The sequence below is a fragment of the Podarcis vaucheri genome (genome assembly GCF_965113315.1).
Source record: "Podarcis vaucheri genome assembly, chromosome: 2".
NCBI lineage: Eukaryota > Metazoa > Chordata > Lepidosauria > Squamata > Lacertidae > Podarcis > Podarcis vaucheri.
The window spans coordinates 38,766,828-38,787,008 of NC_138760.1; the positions used below are offsets into that span (position 1 = coordinate 38,766,828).

The following is a 20,181-nucleotide window of genomic DNA, read 5'->3' on the forward strand; positions in this document are numbered from 1 at the left end:
AAAGTAGTCCAGAGGAAACAAAGCCTGTTTAGTTCTGTACTACAGAACCAAGCAGGACACATTTTCCTGCACATATTGAGTCTGACGTGTAAGAGGAAAGACAGAATTATCTTATAATCTTTACCTTCTCATGGGAAAATGTAATACATGGGGGGGGTGGAAATCTTAATTTATAGACTTACCATTGGGAGAATACATAATGGATTCAGTGGCTTTTTGCTATATCATCATAAGCCTTAACCTATCTACACTGTGGTATTTTTTGAAAAAGATAAATGTTTAAGAATATCTTTTAAAACCCAAGTCTACACATACATTCTTGGAGACTGCATGAAGTCTATTTGTGCTTTAATGAAGAGCAACAAGAGACTGGTTAGTATTCCGTGTTTCAAATACATGGATCAAAGTTTTGTGACTTAGCACTATGAGCCACGAGGCACCAGAGGCTAGAGAGGAACACGGAGAAGTACACAGAAGATATAGTATAGAAATTCTGTTTGTGCCTGGAGCAGAACAGTAGGGCTTGTGTGTTTACATTTGGACTCGATTCCATCTTAAGTAGTGCTGGACAATGAAGTACTGGATGTAGTGTAGCTGTTTTTAATGGTCATGCTACAAGATGCAAAAAAGCAAAAAAAAAAATAATTGATAGATTACATGGCTCATCCATATACGGACTTCCTTCCTCAGTGATTCCAGTGGGGAGGGGAGCAGAAAGAAGGCAAAGAAATAACTAAGGGAGGACCACTTTTGCTTGCAGCATCAGACATGATATGCCATCTGTAGTTTTCCTACACACTTACACTTAAAGGTGGTCATGTTCAAAGCAGCACAATGAACTGGTACAGCTAGTTCAGATGTCACTATTCCAGTTCCAACTCAATAAAGGTGAGTGATAATAGCAACCTACCTTTGGGTCAATGGCCAGGGATAAGGGGAGCTGTAAATTCAGCAACATCTGGAGAGCCAAAGGTTCCCCACATCTGTGCTAAAATACCTATTCCTGCCTTAAAGGTATAATCTGGCTTGTTTGATTTTCTCCATTTCATTACCACCACCTGGAGGACTGATAGACCGCAGTTAGTTTTCTGCATGCACACAGGTCAAAACTAAGTCTGAGCTATGGTTATCACTAAAGAGAACAGGCTTCCTATGAAGACAGTTCTACTTGATTCATTCCTAATATGCTTTGAAACTAAAACTAATTTGAGAGTCTAATCAAGCTGTTCAGATGTAGTTATCTATTTTGAGCACGCTGAACTGAGTAATTCCTCTGTCGTGTTATTACTCAAAGGGAAAGTTAATTGGGAATTCTTACACAACACCCTTTAAAAAAGAAACCAGTATTCAGCAACTGAACTTCAGACATGTTGCTTTTGAAAACTGAACATAATAACATCAAATTAAATTGGCATTGCTGAATTTAGGTCCTGCTATCAAGACAAATGAGATCTGATTGGTTCAGATCTCAATCAGACACCCAAATCATCCACTATAATTACTGAGATCTGTTGGCTCCTATATAACCAGAGTAACCTTCCCTGCCCCCAAGAAAAATACCAGTATGTAATACTAACAGTACAACTGTAGCATAATTGGATTGAAAGAAATAGTTTTCTAAAATTGCTTTAGTTGTTGCCATAGTTAAATACCTGTACATGCTGCAGTTTGTCCATTAAGATACTGTACATTTTAAGGGCCGATGGAAGCACTGATGCAATGATAGCATTTTAAATATACTGTCAATTGTTTGGAAACACCTGTTTTATTTTATAGTACTTCAGAGCATATCAAAGTTGTTCAGTCACTGCTAGTCAAGTGTCAGGGTCAAGCACCCTGAAGATGAGCGCCAGTATTTTACAGACATTTTATGAGTCATCTTACTTTATTATATACATGCAAATGAATAAACTTAGCTGCAGGCCAGAAATGTAGTTTCAGTTCTTAGGCCCCTGTGCAATTTCATGAAGCTTTGCTCATGAAGCATATTGCTCCTGTTTAAATAATTTATTCAATCACACAAAAATGTTCTCTAAGCTAAACTGCTCATGTATCTAGGTATGTGGAGAAACTGCAAATGACTGACTTTATCCTTATGTTTACAGCTGCCACTGTTCACTCTCTTTTCAGATAATGCTAGCTGCAGAGCAGTCAAGGAAATGAAAGAGCAAAGACCCCTACAGAACGGAGATGTAAAGTATGTGCACCAAGTTACTTTGATCTCTGAAGCAACACAGTCTGTGGAAGTTCCCATTCTAAAAAAGGAAGTAATGAAGAAAAAGAAAAACTAAAGTGAGACTACGCAACAATTAGGTTCACAGAAGGGAGAACTTCTACTCGCTTATAACATTAAATTCAGAGGAATACAAAGTCATGGTGTCTTTCTTAGTGAACTTCAGCAGTAACTTGCATTTACCAATACAAAGCTATGGCTTGAAAGACCACCACAGGAGCTCCAACATACAAATGCTTTGCCTACATCACCAAACACCACACACAATAATTTTGCACTTGGATAAAATGGTAACTGTATGAAGAAGGAATACGGAACTTCTGGGATGGGGGCCAAATGTGGTCCTCTAGGCCTCTTTACCTGGCCCCAGCTTGCCACAGGCCACGTATCTTTTTAAGCCACACCCCACACCAATCTTGCTTTGCACCTGTAATGGTTCTAGGGGTTGCTCGTGTGTAAGCCGGTGCTTATCTCCCCGGCTGAGTGCAAACACCTGGCTGGGTTGCCTAAGTGAACCTTTACTGTCTGGACAGCCACTTACCCGTGGCTGACTCAATCGCTGGCAGAATCCATCAGTGGCCGTTTTTTAAACTTCTTCCAGCAAAGAAGCTCTTTGACGCCTAGTCTCCTCCTACTCTCTCTGCGCGAAAGCCTTCTGCGCAAGGAGGGCGTGGGCAACGGAGGACCCCTACTCTCCCCGCTGGTCCCAGGCAAGGAATCATGGGACCGCCTCGCCGCTTCCCCCATCTGCCCCCCTTCTCCACTGGTGCTACGCTGATTCTCTTCCCCAGAAGGTGGGCTGCTTCTCCAGATCCCTGGACGCTCTCTGGAATCCCTCTGGCTTTTGCTCTCTCCCTCCAGCACTGATGGCAGTTCCCTGACAGCACCCTCCTCAAACATGTCCTTGGAATTCTGACAATGCTTCTTGCTTGCCTAGATGGAGGATCAAGAGTAATGTGCAAATGAGAAGAAACCAGCTTAATGCACAAAAGGTAAAATTCACATTAACCGTTCTGCTCACTTTTGCCTCTGGCCCTGCTCAGCAATGGCATGGGGCTGCCGGAAAGTTGCCCAGAAGGGGATGCAGTCAAGTTTCCCCACACCAGGTATGAATGTTTTCCAGTCTCATCCCAGATGAGTGCAGCCTTGTGCTGATTTTACTTTGGCCTGCCTGATCCTGTCTGTCAGAAGTCTGGCAAACACATTCTGGAAAGGGTAGTTGAATGTAGAGAAGGAATGAGAGGAGACTGGGAAGCTGGAGAAGGATGATCACAAGAAGGGTCCCAGTGATCTGGGGGAGCAGTAGCTGGGCATTCACAGGCTCTTTCATCCTGCTGAGGAGCCCAGTGGGTTGGGAGATGGGAGATGCAGATCCTAGAGAGGCATCTGAGAGCACATCTCATTTACCTGTTATTCGGATTACCTTATTGCGTAAATACTCCCCAACCACTTGGCATTCAAACTCCCATTTATCATAATCCACCATTCAAATGATAACTTAACATGGGGATATGTAACTGGCAGATCAGGAAACTTAATCAGGCACCTGTTTGTAGTCTCCAATCCAAAGGACTCAGCTACTCTCCCACACAGAGGAGGAGACAGAGCTCTTCAAGCTTCCCCCACCCCAAGGGGAGTCTACAAACAAGTCTAAAGTAGGACTTAAGAAAGCACTTTGCCACTTAATTCTACTGATTGTATAACCTAGTCTTCTGACACAAAGAACGAAGGTGCCTAGTAGGTTTGGAGGCAAGGGTGAGAAATGCAGGTTAACATGCCCTTTGTATTGTCTCTGTTCCTACTGGTGCCTGTCAGTGGACAGAGTGAATTTGTGGCACTTTAAGCCAAAGAATTTCATATCAGTTGCCATTTGAACTATGCATACACATTGCTGTGCATCCTGAATTGTTAAGGCTAACCTTTGATCATAGCCAAGAATGCACCTCACATTACTCCTACCTAACATTCCTGTCTTTAAGGTATAGAGTAGATTAGGTGCTAGTTTGTCCAGCTGAAGCCAAATATAATGTTTTTGTTTTCAGTTATAGACCTTAAGGACTAATATAGCTGTTGACCAATAAAGTCACAAAAAAACGATTTTCCAAGGGGGCTATGAACAGAAACTTTCTCCTGTAAGATTGCTTTATACCTGAATCTCAAAAACACTAAATCCAAGTCTTGCTCTCCACTTAGGAAGTCTTTTTCAGATTTTTTGCCTCGTTCAAATGTTCTTTTCAGGGGTTTAGCTGAATTGTGGACTGAATATTATTTATCTTTGCTTTTTTTGGTATTCATTAACTTTTAAGAAGGTATCTTTTACTGATGCAGGAGTCCTATTCCAAGGAAGATACTTAAAATGCTTTCTCTAACTGTCATGAAGATATTTAAGGAAAAACCAATACACAAGTGTGCATGTCCGGCTAAAAAAAATCCAACTCAAATTTCATTCTTACATCTATAGTACATTTTTGAGATGAAGACCATCGTAAAATATTTTGCTATTCTGGTATTGAAGACTGATAAATCCTAAAAACACTGGGCAGGATTCACCCAACATCACTCATCAATGGAAGGATGTAAGTCTGCAACATGGAAAACACATTAGTTTTGCCTTAATGAATGTAATTTGTTAGAATGGGTGTAATTGGCTGCTAATCTAAACATGAATCTGCAGCAACTAACTGAGGTCATATTGTGGAAGGGGTAGGAGAAGTATGATAGATGGGAAGCCCTGCTGCCCTTTGTTCACCACATCCATCTCACATCACACAAATATGTAACCCTAAAAGAAGCTTCAGAAATGCTTTTAGGCAGGAACTGAAAATGCAGCATCAGCACCAGCTCTTTGGAAACAAGACAGTTCTATTTGACGTCTAATCTAAAGGGAAGGAGAACAAACTTTGTGGAAAATCTGTCACGTGAACACCATTTGACTGTAAAGTTTAAAAGATTAGCTGACATCAGTACAGAAGAGTAAGAAGTCTTAAGGACTCAATTAAATCAACCAAGAGGCCAATATGGCACAATTGCATCTAGTTTCTCTTCAGCCCACAAGGAGTCGACATATTCACTAAAATACGGTGCAAAGGAATGGAGTCTCTATCAGGTAATTGAACAGTGTCACTTGCAAGAAGTCTCCAACATCACATATTCCTAAATACCTTTTGACAATCATTGTCCAGCTTTCATCAGCTGTCATGGTAGATGATCATAAACCTTCAACTCCTCCACATCAGCAATCTTCTAATTACTCTCCATAATTTTATCACTATTGTTATTTTGTAGGGTAGAGAAAATGTGGTGCGTTATTTAGATGCCTGTTCATATTACGAGGGTTCTCTCATATTACTGCATGATGGCACACAGTATTTAAAAGAGGGGAGATGGGGATAGACTTGTGCCCTTATCAGTCGATGGAATCAGCATGTTCATTCTCTCTTCCTACACCATATGCCACACCAAAAGTATCAGCACACTTTCCACTTGGAAAGTTGCCAGCTGGCACAGAGACCAAAAGGACAAAAATCTGCCAGAAATATATTACAGTTTCTCAGGAATAGCATCTTGTAACCTTATAGAGAACACCGATATAGAGCAAACCCAATTACAGAAGGCAGGAACCCCAGAGTAAGTAGAGAACCCTAAATGTATAGTGAAAAATACCCCTTATTCAAATTATAAAATAGCTGTAACAGCATTGATAAAGGTGCAATCCACAGGCACTTGAATTTCGGCTCCTATAAGAGGAAGTACAACAAATATTCTTTATGAAATATAGCAACTTCTAAGATCTACACAGGAAATGAGCTGGAAGCTATGGAAGGGATATATTTATCTATCTAGTGCAGAGTGGAGAAATCTCTTTCTGCAGGGCAAATTAATTAATTAATTTTGTATGTGGCCATTCGTCAAATGATCTCAGGGTGGTTTACAACATAAAAATGCAAGATATAAACACAAAATACATAACAACAAGAACAAAAAAAGCCTCCACAAACCACTAACCCCCTTCCCTCCCCTGCACAAATTTGACAGGTAGATGGGATCACTTTCCAAGTCTCCCTGTGCTACTCCTTTAAACTCCCAATTTCTGAAGTTTAAAAGAATAGTTCGGAGAGGCTTGAGAAGAGCAGCACTGGGAGGAAATAGCTTCCATTGAATGGAAACCACTTCCCCCTCTTTGAGTGAAGTGTGCTCCGACTGCCCATTAGCTGAGAGAACTCCTTGTGACAGCAAAGGAAGCCCACTTTAAGCTCCCGGTTGTCCCTTTGAAGCCCTGCCCTAAGCTGACCCACACCTAATGTCATGTATGGCATCAGGTATTCAGGTGGGCATGGCTTCCTCAAAATAGCGTTGCAGGCCAGGTTTGGCCCGCAGGTCAGAGGTTCCCCACCCCTGGTCTAGTGGATGGTTACTGGTGTATCAGAGCACACTTGCAGCATAGATTTGCTCCTATTTTTCCAGGACTAGGCCAGGAGGCATTAGTGGCAGCAACAGTGAAGGGCAAATTCAATCGTACCTTTAGCAGGAATCTGTGTCCCGTCTTAGGATATCATGGTGTCATCTCAGATAGTAGTAGTGAATGTACTTTGCTTTAGGTGCCTTAAAGATGACTCAGAAGCTTCAAATGCTCTATAAAACTTTGACTCACTTCCTTCTATTGCAGGGAGATGGGAGCATATTCAACCAATAATGTGGGAAGTGCGCTGATTACTAACCTGTTGGGCTCAATGCAAGGTGCTGGTTTAGAATTTGAGATTTTTGTGTATCTCCCACAATCCACATCCCTTTTTCACCTCTTACATGTCTCATCATCAGTTAATATATTGCTTTCTAGACTGTCTTTGTGAGAGGTCAGAAAAACCTCTGCATAACACAGAGCTTTGTCAGTGGCTGCTGCAGTATTATAGGAAGGCTGGCAGAGCCAAGAACATCGCTGATGGCTTTGAGGAGAGATTTCCCTTCAGGAAAGCATTTGGAAACTGATGTGTGGGGAATCTGTATTTGAAACTGCTGCAGATTGGATTGTTTTTTTATAAGAGTGATTTTTTGAGGTTTAGTTACTGTGAACTATTCTGACTGTAGGAGAGGCAGGAAAAAATTTTAAAAGTTATGAACGAGGACATTTACAGCTTAATGCAGTTTGGAGAAAACACAGAGCATGCTGCCTAAACAAGTGATAAATAAGTATCACTGCCATCTGTTAAGCAAAGAAGAAAATTCTGATTTCCTTGCCAGACAACATGGGACAGTACCACAGACCTTCCCAACGAAACTGTACAAATCCTGGCTACTTTCTAAGAGAGAAACAAAACATTCTAACACACACACACACACACACACACACACACACACGTTACAAGCCAGTACTGAACTGGTTTACACAGTTTTGAGTCAAAGGTTAAATATCTTCATTCACTTTTGGAACACTGCCATAAGGTTACTAATGCACAAGCAGCTAATGGATGTAGTTCAAATGCTATTCAATCAAGTTCAGAATACAAGAGTATGTTGCAGTAATGGGAATATGACATCATAAGACAAGTTATCTCCTGAAAATCAGACTGGACTCATACAACATAGCACAGCAGTACCATAGACCTTCCTTCTCCCTCAAAGAACATGAAAGAACAATTCATTTTTAGAAAAATAGAGAACCACCATTTCTGAATGTAGCAATTTAAGAATGCCATTGTTCTGTTTTATCAGACACCAATTATAAATTCACTGGTAATTATAATAATTTATCTAAGAAAGTCAAATACACAGAAGTAGCAATGTATTCACTTTTCCTGTGTGGCCAAATGAAGAATGAATTTAAAAAAAATAAAAATGCAAACCTAGAATTTGTATTTCAAAACACTGTAAACAGCTTCATGAATTTCATCAAAAAGCAGAGTATAACTCTTAAAATAAATAAAATAATGTATTCATTTATACTATTCTCTATTCAGGGTTCAAAATTAGCAAGGCACCAGGCCCATTTTGCGCCAAAAGATTCTCCATTTGCAAGCACCTCAAAAAGTCTGGGTGCCATTTTTTGTGCCTGGCTGACACTCAAGGATTACAGAAATGTATGTGCTTTGAAGCCTTAAAGTATATGTTAAAGATAGACAATATGTTAAGGAGTTTAAGATTAAAGAGTAGAGTGTCTTCGAAACTGAAGTACGGTACTAATATAAACATGCATTAAAATTTTCTGCTTAAAATGTGATATTAACAATGTGTCACTTATGTGAATAGCATATTAGTTCATGCTTATCAAAATAATAAATAAAAAGTGTTGGTGAGGGCCCCCCCATGGCGACTGGTCATTCTGTTTTGGCACCCACAACTCAGGTCCCAGAAGCTATTTGGCTCCTAGCTTTTATATCCCAGTTCCTAATACTGTCTCTATTTATTCCTCTTTGCAATTTCCATCTTAAGACTTAAGTTGCAAGGCATAAAGAGCAAAATTTGCAAAGGAGGAATATGTTAATGACCAGGTGTAGTATAACTCACACCACATACCCTCACAATCTAAAATCTCCTTCCTCCAGATGTACTCTCTAAGGAATTGTAAAACATCTTACTGTTCTCAGCAGACTGCAAGGGCATGCTTAAGAACAAGAGAATTGATTTTGGGGCGGTGGGAGTGTAATTATGATCACTACACAGATGACTACTTGTCAGGATCCAGAACTCTTGACTGAATTTTCAACCAACCTGAAACAGGAAAGTCTTTACTGAGGTATTATTTCAGTTTTCACACGAATCAATAAGGCTAAATTGTTCTACTTCAACAGCCATTTCTTGCAAGAGGCAGTGAATGTAGGATGCAAACTCTTTGGCTGCACTACACAGGTTGATGTCCATTTTTTTTAGCACAGCTACATAGCTTAGCAAATGTGCTGTAAAGCATTAGTAGCTTTCACTTATCGGTAAATATAGCATCAAAATGATTTTCATTATGCAGGAGTAAATACTGAAAACTTTCTCTTAGTACTGCTAATAGTCCCGGTTTTATTACACTTTCTGGGCCTGGTATGTTAAAAACAGCAAATAAGCAATGCTTAAAATATTTCTCTCTCATGTGCCAGTGGGGTTTAGCTTAAAATGAGAGATTGCAGTACTTACTTGGTCATAAATCCCTGGCTTTTAACCAAGTTGTTATATCCGAGCCGAACCTACTTAGGTTATTGTGAGGCCAAGCCATGGCTGTGTCAGGATTTTAACTTAGGTCATCTTAATCCAAGTCTACCACTACTCACTACACCAGCTCTTGGATCCACATAATGCTTATTTTCACATTCCATGCAGCAGAGGCCAAATTCATATTCACAGCAGAATGAAATAGATGCAGTCAAGCAATGAAATTGTGAGACTTCAATGCATTGTCTTCAGCTAAGCAACTTTAACATGGTACCCAATACAGAAGCAGAAATCACATTAACGTGAAACCTGAAAAGAATCTTACTCTTCAACACAATGCCTATTTTTCTAACATTTTGTTCCATTTCCTCCAAAAACGTAATAATGTATATTAGTCATCATAGCCCACATTTCAAAGGAATATGATGACTCAGGTTACTAACATTTAGAATTTGTAAAGCTTTTAACTTAAAAATTAAAAAGGTAAAAGGTAAAGGACCCCTGACAGTTAAGTCCAGTTGCAGACGACTCTGGGGTTGTGACGCTCATATGGCTTTACAGGCCGAGGGAGCCGGTATTTGTCCGGAGTTTTTCCAGGTCATTTGGCCAGCGTGACTAAGCCGCTTCTGTTCCAACGGAACACCGAAACCAGAGCAGCACATGGAAACGCTGTTTACCTTCCCGCCGGAGCAGTACCTATTTATCTACTTGCACTTTGTGGCGTGTTTTTGAACTGCTAGGTTGGTAGGAGCTGGGACACAGCAACGGGAGCTCACCCCGTCGCAGGGATTCGAACCGCCGACCTTCTGATCAACAAGCCCAAGAGGCTCAGTGGTTTAGACCACTGCGCCACCCATGTCCCACTTAAAAATTTGTTTAAATTAAATAAAGTTTTTGTATTTCATTGGTAAGAAAGGCAAGAAAATTATGAACATAATTCATGGCTGAAATATTCAAAATACCAATATTTATTATTCACCCTGCCAAGAAGACAAAAAGCCTGTGAACAAGAGGTAAGTGAAGGCAAGTGACAAGCCAGCTTGAATTATTCTGTCTGCGTCCAACCTCATGTCCTGTCCTTCAAGCACAACATCAAATGACTGTATTCCTAATATTTAGCCAATGTTAATTTATTTGTAGAGCAATTTAATAAAAGCTGGAACAGTGGGCTTTTTACATTGTCCCCCAATGCCTTCCTCAGTCACCCTTGCATCTAAATATATTCTTACAGTGGATTCATTTTTACTTCTCAGCAGCTGCTGTGGAGGTCTGATAGACAGAAAGGCCGGGTGTAAATATTTCTAAATTATTTAAATAAATACGACTTTTGTCAGGTTCCTACAAAATTATGTACTGCTATTCTGTTATCTATAAACCTTTACAGAATGATTAGGGTCTTCCTGTGTTATTACATTTGCCTGCTGTATTTCAGAATTGGGGGGTGCCAGTCACCCCCCACCCCAGCTTGGTGTTGTCATTGCTACATGCCAGGTCTATCTAGAATAAAACATCTATCATCCATTTGATGTTGGTGCAGGGGCAGAGTTGATATGTACAACTGAGACCCAGATGGATAGGCTGGGTGGCCCTATGTTAGTCCAGCTGTGTCATAAAATTCCATCTCGCTCACCAGGAAACCAATCCACATCATGTTTGGGTTGAAGAAAATGTTTCTAGTACAGGACCAGGGAGGGAGGGAAAGAGAATGGGTGTGTTGCTATTGTACCATCCACCTCATTGCTCTACAACCTCCCTGACCAAGGTAATTTCAGATGTGGTGCTGGAGGACTCCTTCATGGTGGTGTTGTGGAGCTTCAATATTTATGCCAAGGCTGAATGGACTAGCTCAGCACTTCATTACAGTGGTGCCCCGCAAGACGAATGCCTCGCAAGACAGAAAACCCGCTAGACGAAAGGGTTTTCCGTTTTGGAGGTGCTTCACAAAACAAATTTTCTATGGGCTTGCTTTGCAAGACGAAAATGTATTGCGAGTTCCTGCGGGGTTTTTTTCCTCCTCCCCCCCTTTCCCCAAGCCGCTAAGCCGCTTATCAGCTGATCCGCTAAACCACATAACAGCTGATCCGCTAAGCCGCTAAACCACTTATCAGCTGATCCGCTAAGCCCGCTAAGCCGCTAATAGCGCTAATCCGCTAAGGGGCTTGCTTCGCAAGACGAAAAAAACGCAAGATGAAGAGACTCGCGGAACGGATTCTTTTCGTCTTGCGAGGCACCACTGTACCTCCATGGCAAACATGGGGCTGTCTCAGAACATCAATGGTCCAGCATATAACTGGGAACACCTTTCACCTGGTCTTTGCCCAAGAGAGGACTGGTAATACCCGATTGATAGAAGGGCTTGCTGTGAGTCTGTTGTCATGGACAGACTAATCCCTGGTGAGGTTTGGGCTGTATCTAGCTACTCTATCCTGAAAAGTGCAAGAGACCCATTGAGTTGGTCCACGTTTGGAGACTGATGGAATCTGATTTCTGAATGCTTTGGGGGCTTTTCAAGCTGGCATGGCTGATGCTCCTGTCAAGGCTCTTGGCTCACTGCGGGATGGTGAGATGTGTAGAGTAACTGACACAATCACTCCTGCTTGCCTTCACTATACACCCATTGATGCCCTCCTTCCCCACAGACCCCCTTGGGTGTTAAAATCAACAGAGGAGGCTCCATTGCTCCACAGTGCTCAGAAATTCAGGGGGATGGTGGCCCAGGAGACAGCATGTCCTATGGCATTGCTGAAGTTGTGGAACATTTCCACAGAGGTGTGCCTGCATCTTCAATATACAGCTTTCAGCAAATGCTGAAGACATATCTCTTTACCCTAGCTTTTGACACTTGAAATGTGCATTTTTGGAACCATTTTATTTATGTGATTGTCCATCCTGGGACCTTAGGGTGAAGGGCAGTAACTAATAATAGTAATAATAACAACAGCAACTGTGGACTACATGCCATACAAAGGTCAAACATACCATAATCTAAATCCACCTAGTTTTTCAACTGAAACGTCCCAGACAAAGCCAATATAATCCAATGTAACCCAATGCCAAGGTAACAAAATCTTTACTTTTAAATAAAATGAATATAAGAACTGATTCTGAGAACCATTACTACTGATTTTTAAGACGTCTAAGTCTTCTCAGACCCTGTAATTCCAAACCAAGAGTTCAGACCAAACGGTGACATACAGAACTCTACAGGATAGCTCAGTTACTCTGTTGTAGCAAAAGAATCCTGTGGTACCTTAAAACAGATTACTGTGGTATAAGATCTCATAGATTGCAGCCTGCCTTACCTTCAGCTGGCAGGTGTAGTATGTACATATGTGTGCACCCATCCAAATAAATAAATAATGAAACTAGAGTACCGTGAACTGCGTAAGGTAAAATATATCTATGCAGACTCAAGGTATACAAGGTAGAATCAGAGCAAGCTTTTTAAACAGTGCTAACTCATGACAAAACAATCTTTTTAGATATTTGACACCAGCAAACCTAGAAGAGGGAAATGCGGGTTTAAATATGGCAAGGGAATAACTGAAGACTAGGCAGGAACATATACAATCATAAACCAAGTTACACTCCATTTACAACGTTAGAACAGCTGTGCCATCAAAAAAAATGCCTCTCTATGAGCAGAACAGAGCAGACAAATTTAGAAGGGTGTGGGAAGAGATAAAAGAGTGTTGCCCATTATGCGATAGAGCTTGGGGGGGGGGGCGGAGACACTCATATCAGGGAAAGCCTCAAGAGGGCAATCTCTGCTCCTTTGTGCATCACTTACCTTAAGGATATCCCCCCGTTTGAAGCTGAGCTCATCGTCTGCGGTGGCTTTGAAATCGTATTTGGCGACGGCTTCCATGCTCGTGGACAGCAATGATGATGAAGGCGGATAGGAACGGAGTTCTCCCTGAAGCTTCTCCGGGGGCTCCCGGTCCAGCCTTCCCTCTCGTCCGCGCTGCCCTTCCTGCTCAACTTCTGGCTCCGTCTTTCGCATAGGCAGGGGGAGTCAGCGAGGGCCAATCCGCCCTAGGAAGGGAGGAAGAGACGGGAGCATTGAGGGAAGTAGCCCGGATCAATGACAGGGGCCGCGCCCTGAGCCTCCCTCTCCCTCCTCTTCTCAGCTCAACTCCGCTTTGCCGCTTCCTCTTTCTGCAGCCTCGCTCGCTCGGCACACCGAGGGCTGCCAGGAAGCACCGAGTGGCATTCGCTGCGGCCAATAGCAGAGCCCGGAAAAGGACTCCCCGCCCCGCACTCCCAGCCGGCGAAGCAAATTAAATAATTAAAAAAGCGCAAGTGGGGGAGGGAGAGAGAGAGAGAAAAAAAAGACCGGCCCCCTCACGCCCCCTAGCAGAGCCAAGCCAGCCTTCCTCAGAGCCCTAGAGCGGCTCCTGCTGCTTGCTGCTGAGCGCTCGTCCTGTTCCTTGAAGGCGAGGCGCGCATCACACAAAGCCTGGCTTCTATGCCTTACCGCAGGCAGCACGGAGGACGGTGCTCCTCCTTGCAAGGAGCAAGCGCCTATTAGCCGAAAAAATCCGACAACCCCCCCCCCCGAAGTCAAAGATCAGGAGGATTCCCCTATCCGATGACTTACGAGGAGAAACGTGTAAGTCACCCAGTAATGTGGGTTTCCCCTGTTCGGGAGGAACTCCCAAGTACTGGTCAACTACCCACTTGGTTTTGCAGTGAGGGTTAAAACACACACACACACACACACACACACGAACGACACTCACACACACCACTTCCTATGGTATTATTCATGGCTGGTTTTCCCCCGATTTCTTTTGGAATGTAGCGTTCCATGAATACTTAGGTTTTAAAATTCGGGGGGGGGGGAGGGAACTTATTTCCGAGTAAACTTAGCGTCGGGCTGAAACTTTTATTAACTAGTAAAATACGAGTCGAAAGGGTTCGGGAAAGTTTCATCTACAATGAGGGGAAGATACGGTAATCTGTCCCTATCTCGCTATCAGCTATATCGTGCCCCTGCTGGCTGTTGAAAGAGAAAATAGTTTTTGCTTCTGATTTCACAGCAGAGTCGCAAGTCATTCGTCCTTATATACTAAGCTTTGGAGAAGCAGAACTGCTGTGGATGAAACACTCTTTAAACAGGCGCATATTCTATAAAAGTAATGACTGATTAAAGCCAGTGCAGCCCAATTCTTTCCATGTTTGCTCTGAACAAAGGGACACTACTTTCAACTGAATAGGAACACCAGTTTCTTGATGTCAAGTGTCCTTAAATGGAAAAAAACCCCAAGTGATCACTAAGTGTGCTCCTGCCAAAGCATACCATGAAGAAGCCACACTTCTTCCAATAATTAAAGCAGTATTGTTCCCCCCCTCCAATAGTTACACATTCATATTTAGCAATGAATCCAACTGCATTAAAATTTGACTCTTGCCCAACTAAACTAAAACCAAACAAGGCAACCATAAGAAACAACAATCCCCTGAATCATGACATTCCAATACAATACACATATAGACTCTCAAAATCATGTATTTCTTAAAACATATATTAAGTGCCATCTCACACATAGCTATATATGCTGGGTTGGATCCAGACTTAGTAATATTTAGTGTATACCCACTGAAATAAATTGAACTTAGTAATTGATTTAACATGATGATTTCAATGGATGATTAAGTCTGGATCTAGCCCACACCAAACTATAATACCAGTCACATTTATTTGTAAGCAAGCCCCATGAATTTTCTTGAAAAAGCATGCTTGGGATTATAACCCAAGCCTCATTTATTTCAATAAATCTTAACTGAATGCATGAATCACCAGCACTGTTTATACACACACCAGATAGGAAAAGGATATGAAAAAGAACCACCTTGTTTTGCAAACCTCCAACACTGAATTGGAGTTTAAAACCTATACAATCCATGCAAGCACATTCTTACAGGAAAATCATTTGCAACTCTTCTATATTACCAGTTGTCTTCAAATCCATGCACCAGATTGCAGGGGAAGGTGCCCTCAACCCTCTGGTGAGCAGTAAATCTGACACCAGTCCACACAGATTCCTACTCTGGAGGACTAATTTTCAATGCAGTTTTCAAGCAAGAAACAGCAGAAATACCTTATAATGAACTGAAGAAACTCTCACTGCTTGTTACCTTCTCTGTATCCTCTATAAATGAAAGAAGACCCCCACCACTTTCCCAGTCCCTCAGTGCAAGACAGAGGATACTAGGGATGAGACCACTGGTAAATGCAAATAAATGTCTGGGCAGAAAGCCAAGCCAAAATTTGTGCCCCCCATAAATGAAAAAAACAAAGACCCTTGAAAGTCACCTGTCCACAAATCTTGTCTGGCCTGCACAGCCATACATTATATGTGGTGGTCACTGATCTCCCTCTCCAACTTCTTATTGTACACTTATTCCCTCTGAATGTCTCCAAAACTTACTGTGAAATGCAATTCTGACTCCTTTCCTCCACCTCCACTCCACCAGTTAATCTATGCATGACAAATAACTTGGAAGGAGGGAAGGATCTTTCTTGCACAACATGACAAGACCACTCTTGTGCTTTTGTGGTACACAGAGAACTTGGGGAAGAAAATGAGTTTTTCCGGGCACTTGAGCCAGGGAGATTGCCAGAAATATGTGGTTGCCACTGGCCATCAAGCAGCTTCATTCAGGGAAGTTGAACGCATTGGTTAATTATACACGTAGCATAATGCTTGAAAAATATCTATACAAGACAATCAGAGTCCAAACTGAAAACAAAATTGTTGATGACTGTCCTACAAGCAGTAACACAACAGCAGCCCAAGCCACTTAAGTCAAAATGCTTAAATTCAATGGGGTTGTCCTGCAAAACAGCAATCCAAATTACCGTATTTTTTGCACCATAACACTCACTTTTTTCCTCCTAAAAAGTAAGGGGAAATGTCTGTGCGTGTTATGGAGGGAATGCCTACGGGTGGCATGCCTACGGATTTTCCTCCTCTAAAAACTACGTGCGTGTTATGGTTGGGTGCGTGTTATAGAGCGAAAAATACGGTAATCCTAGCTGTTTTATACTTACTATACATACCAATAAGGAAAGAACAGCAGCATACTTAGAGGAAGAGTTGACTTGCAAGAACTATGTTACAACAACTAAGAAAAAAATGAAGAAAGTAGTCGGGGGGGAATCTCACTCTTAATTTCAGATGGACATTTACAATTAACACTGCATACAGTATTTAACATTAACACTGCACCCAACAGGACAACTATTACAGCAATACTAGAAAAACCAAACTATGAGTGTGGCTATTGTGGCAACTTTAAATACATGACAGAAATTCACAAAGTTGCTGCAGCAAGTAAAGTCACACTTGTATTCACACCTGTCACTCTTTGGTTTTATTCACTTAGGACTGAAATGATGACATTTTAAAATCACAAGAACTGATTAAGACACCACAAGAACAATATATGTTACAAAAATTAACAGATCACCTCATAAAATTTTGCTCAAGTATTTCATTAATGCAAAGCTGGGAAAGCCACTATACTCTGTATATTAAAATTGGGGAATGAAGAGGACATTATCCTGAAATACCTCCCCCCCAAAATGGTCTTAGTTATTAGCCACTCACTTGGAACAAGTAATTTTTTATAAAGCTAACTTCCCATTCATAAGCCAGCATCACTTCATATATAGATGGGTAGTAAATGTATTTATTTAGAGGTGGAAGGGGCTAGATGAAATGTAGAGCTACAGTCGTACTGGGGCAAGCATAACCCCTTCTCCATCCCTAAAAAGTTAAAGGGACATGCCCACAGGGATCATAGAATAGTACAGCCCCCAAAGTTACTAGCCTGATTTTTTTTTTGTTCCCCTACTTTTAACTCATACAAGGGGATGGTGCAGAATGGACGTAGCACTCTGTAATTCTTTTCCCAGCCCCTCATATGGCAAATAAAAATTGTTTGCAGGGTAGAAATGTAGCAGGCTGAAAGAGGAAGAAAAGCCACCTCTCTGCTGGCTGGCCTTGTTTCTATGCTTAAGTGTGCTGGAAGATGCTTTGCCTCTTCTGTGGTCAGCCCAGAAGCATAGTGAACTAGCAGTGAAGGGATGGCCCCGTTGCCAGACTGCTTGATTTATGTGCTGAATGAACAGGACAGGCATCCCTTCTCCACCTGCCTGCTGTGTTTCTGCACTAGATGTGCAGGAGGTGAAGTCCCATCCAGTTCATCTACCTTAAAGCCAAGCTTTGAAGTCAAGTTTTTAAATTATGGAATTTGTTTTCTCTTTTCATTATGTAACTTGTTCTTAATGTTGGGCTTTATTGGTATTTTTAATTAATATTTTAGATTGTCTTTTGTAAACTGCTTAGAAGTATTTAGTTTGAGTAAGTGGTATATAAATTTTGTTAAATAAAAATAAATGAATAAGCAAATTGGTTGCCACTATCACACTTCATTTCTGTACTTGAGACACAGGAGGCAAAACTTCTGCCTGTGTGTCCAAAACGCGGTGGTTGGGAAGACAAATTGTTCTGCTACCAACCCATTATGTTAGATGCACAGGAGGTTCACCTGCCCATTGCCAGGAGGCTGGCAGCATAGGAAAAGGATGCTCCTTCCCTCCACCACCCACCTTATTTGCTTCCATGTTACAAGTGTAGGAGGTAACTTCATCTCCTACACACCCAATATTGCAAAACAGTGGGTTGCTGGAGGAAGGATGAAGTGCTTCACGGCTTCATCGGCAGCTTGTTTGAAAGGGAGGAGGAAAGACCTTCTGGTAGTCTGCTCAGTTGCCTAAATGAAATTCCTAAATGGTTACAGTGACCAGGCAAGTGGTTAAATATGGGGTTAGTAGGTAAAGGGACCCCTGACCATTAGGTCCAGTCGTGACCGACTCTGGGGTTCCAGCGCTCATCTCGCTTTATTGGCCGAAGGAGCCAGCGTACAGCTTCCGGGTCATGTGGCCAGCATGAGTAAGCTGCTTCTGGCAAACCAGAGCAGCGCACGGAAACGCTGTTTACCTTCCCGCCGGAGCGGTACCTATTTATCTACTTGCACTTTGCACTTACCTTCCCGCCGGAGCGGTACTTATTTATCTACTTGCACTGCTAGGTTGGCAGGAGCAGGCACCGAGGAAGGGGAGCTCACCCCATGGGGGGGGAGGATTCAAACCGCAGACCTTCTGATTGGCAAGTCCTAGGCTCTGTGGTTCACAGCGCCACCCGCGTCCTGGGGTTAGTAGAGCACCCTCATATTAATAACATGTTTGTCCCACACGGGCTTCAGATGCTAAAAGTGACAGCTGTCATGATTTATCAAATAATTGCCAGTTTTGTTTCAGAGTAGAAGCTGGCTCTGTATTCATTTTCAGCATTTGTATGCATGGAGCACTCTGAACAGTTGAAAAATTACTTATACTGCTTATACTATCTACCATATCCTAGAAACTGCTACAGAGAGAACTGTTCTCAAGAGGTGGTAAAGTCAATCAGCTTTTTCTAAGGAACCAGCCTGTCATCATTACTATTTGGGGAAGTTCTGTGAAATCTTCAGCAGCAAAAACTATGGTTCATTTCCTCCTTGTGCCAGTAACAGAATATATATATTTAGTCATAGTTAGTGAATAACTATCTGTTCTCTTTCACACTATCAGACATCTGCAAAACATATGCACGGGAAATAATGTCAAATCAGAATTTGCTAGTAATATCTGTGGATTTAAATGCGTGGCACCATTTTATTTCTTTTTGCCCAAAAGCTGTTTCCCAACATAACACAGCAATCCTAATGCACACCTGTTCGGGAAAACAGGTCGGGCTTCAGGAATCAGAATCCCATTTAAGTCAATGCTTACACTTATCACTCTAAAGATAAGCTTAAGCATTTATTGCAACTTCCGTTTTTGTATAAGGTGCACGTTATTAACATTCATCCGCAGCAAAAAACCAACACAAGAAACAATGAATTCAGCAAAATGCCCCCTTTCGGATGCCCACTCCTCAAAATAGAGTCATTGACTGGGGGGGGGGACCTTGGCCCCCTTGGCAAGTGAATCATTACTGGGCTAGGGGGGAAGGGGAGGATTCATTCGCCCGCCTCCCTCAGCTCGAGTTATTTTTCTTAGAATCTTAAGGGGCGCGCACCAAACTCTTTCCTCCCCCCCCCCATGCAAGTGGTAGGCTGGCAAGAACGCGCGCCAGGGCCCCCTTGACAGGCAGGGGCGGAACAAGAGGGGAACGGGGCCGCCCGCCCGCCTTGTCAGCCTCAAGGCAGAGGCTCCAGGGCGGCTCCGGTGTCTTGTTGGGGCTCTTCCCCGTCTCTCCCTCCGCCCTCGCCCCGGAGCTCCGACTCACCGCAAGCCCGCCAGGGTTCCGCTCCGAGCGGCCCCCTCTTCTTCTCCCCTGCGAAGCCTTCTTCCTCCTCAGTAGGAGTGTCCGGGAGAGCTTCCGCTACTGCCCTCACGAGCCGCTCTCGCGAGGCTACTACTACTACGCGCGAGGGAACGAGAAGTAACCCCCGCCGAAAGAAAAAGCGCAAGCGCCAACCTCCGTAACAGGGCGAACCAGAGGCTCAGGAAGAGGCTGAGGGGCGGGAGACGCTGGGAGGAGCCAATGATCCGCCCAGGGCGCATGCGCGCGTAGTGGTACCTGTATAGATGCCCGACGCGCCCCGGCCGAATCTCCAAAGCGTTAGTGCGCTCGGGCTGCTACGGCTGATCAGAAACTGAGTGTATCAGCATCACCTCGCAGGTTTAGCGGCCACATAGGGTTGCAGCATTACAGTTTTATTTGTCTGTTTGGCGCCTGTCCTGGGAGAAAACTGGACGA

General features: G+C 42.7%; 1 protein-coding gene across 1 annotated transcript in view; it reads right to left on the minus strand.

Moving 5' to 3' along the window:
- The window catches only part of GRB2 (growth factor receptor bound protein 2), a 49,761-nt gene extending 29,900 nt beyond the window's left edge, over positions 1-19,861 (minus strand). The window contains exons 1-2 of the mRNA XM_082204699.1: positions 19,708-19,861; positions 13,155-13,399 (exon numbers count right to left, since the gene is read on the minus strand). Coding sequence (XP_082060825.1) covers positions 13,155-13,367 — 213 coding nt within the window. The 5' untranslated portion in view covers positions 13,368-13,399; positions 19,708-19,861. The remainder of the gene's footprint in view (positions 1-13,154; positions 13,400-19,707) is intronic.
- Between the last annotated feature and the right edge of the window lie 320 nt (positions 19,862-20,181).